The sequence below is a fragment of the Microtus ochrogaster genome, chromosome 22, assembly GCF_000317375.1.
Source record: "Microtus ochrogaster isolate Prairie Vole_2 chromosome 22, MicOch1.0, whole genome shotgun sequence".
NCBI lineage: Eukaryota > Metazoa > Chordata > Mammalia > Rodentia > Cricetidae > Microtus > Microtus ochrogaster.
The window spans coordinates 529,820-530,882 of record NC_022023.1 but is presented as its reverse complement, the minus strand read 5'-3'; the positions used below and the strand labels follow the sequence as shown (position 1 = coordinate 530,882).

Here is a 1,063-nt window from a genome sequence, read left to right as displayed (position 1 = left end):
GGCGCAGCCTCGGCACCGCGAGTGGCCGCACTGCAGGGCCGCCGCTTCTCCCGGGGTCTCCAGGCACCCGGCGCAGCCCGACTCCTCCGGCCGTGGCGGCGGCGGTAACACTAACAACGTGGGGCTAGAGGCAGGGCCCGGAAGCCCGGTCTTCGCGGCCGCCATCTCGTCACAGCGGCCCCGCCGGCCCCGCCGACTCAGAGCCGCCGTGGCCGCCGCGGAAGAAGCCCGAGTGCTCGGACCTGCCGCCGCCATCTTGTTTCCCGTTTGAAGGGAGAGTCCGTTGCGCTGGGGGAAGAGTAGAGGGCGGGGCGCGGCAGGCATATATCTGCATATTCATTAGGGGGCGTGGACCTAGTGGCTTAGGGACGATTCTCCCGGAACCTCCAGCTCTGCTGAAGAATGCTCATTAATATTTAATGTTATTCTTGATATATCCGGTCGTCAGCCCGCCCTCCAGTCTTTGCAGTTTCTAGCACTGAATCCAGAGAGGCTGCGCGCTGGAAGGATTTATTTGGAAATTCTGAGTGACGTGGAGCTTTATAAAGTAATTACATCTGTGTGAGCTATCCAGAAACCTGTCGAAGTGCTTCCTTGGGTCAGGGCCTGTGCTTTTTTCTTCAGGACCACGACAGCTTGTTGTGATTGAAAATGAGGCCTAGCATGACCAAAAGTCTTTAATGAGTGTTGAAATAACAACCCTGGCCAGCTCTCATCCTCTCCACATCCCTTCATGAAATCCCCTCCTTTGACCGGGGGCAATAGGGTACTTTATTTCACACATATACACACACCCTAGCTCCGTCTCTGATTCCTTCCTTGTTCGATACTTAAATGTAGAAACCCTTCTAAGTGTGGTTCTCCGTCCCCTCCTTTTCTCACTCTGTGTGCTTCCCTGGTCCCCCCATAAGAAGGAGGAATGAGAAGGAGGATGAGCCTTCTCAAACCCCGCATTGCTATCTGCAGCTCAGAGTTACTGAATCCACTATTATACGCTTGGATGTCTGCATCCCTCATGCACAAGCCTAACACCACAGTCCCTTCAGAACAGCCACTCTTAATT

General features: G+C 54.9%; 1 protein-coding gene across 1 annotated transcript in view; it reads right to left on the bottom strand.

Annotated features, from left to right (window-relative positions):
* The window catches only part of Rnf169 (ring finger protein 169), a 44,160-nt gene extending 43,819 nt beyond the window's left edge, over positions 1–341 (bottom strand). The window contains exon 1 of the mRNA XM_026784419.1: positions 9–341. Coding sequence (XP_026640220.1) covers positions 9–324 — 316 coding nt within the window. The 5' untranslated portion in view covers positions 325–341. The remainder of the gene's footprint in view (positions 1–8) is intronic.
* Positions 342–1,063: the final 722 nt, after the last annotated feature.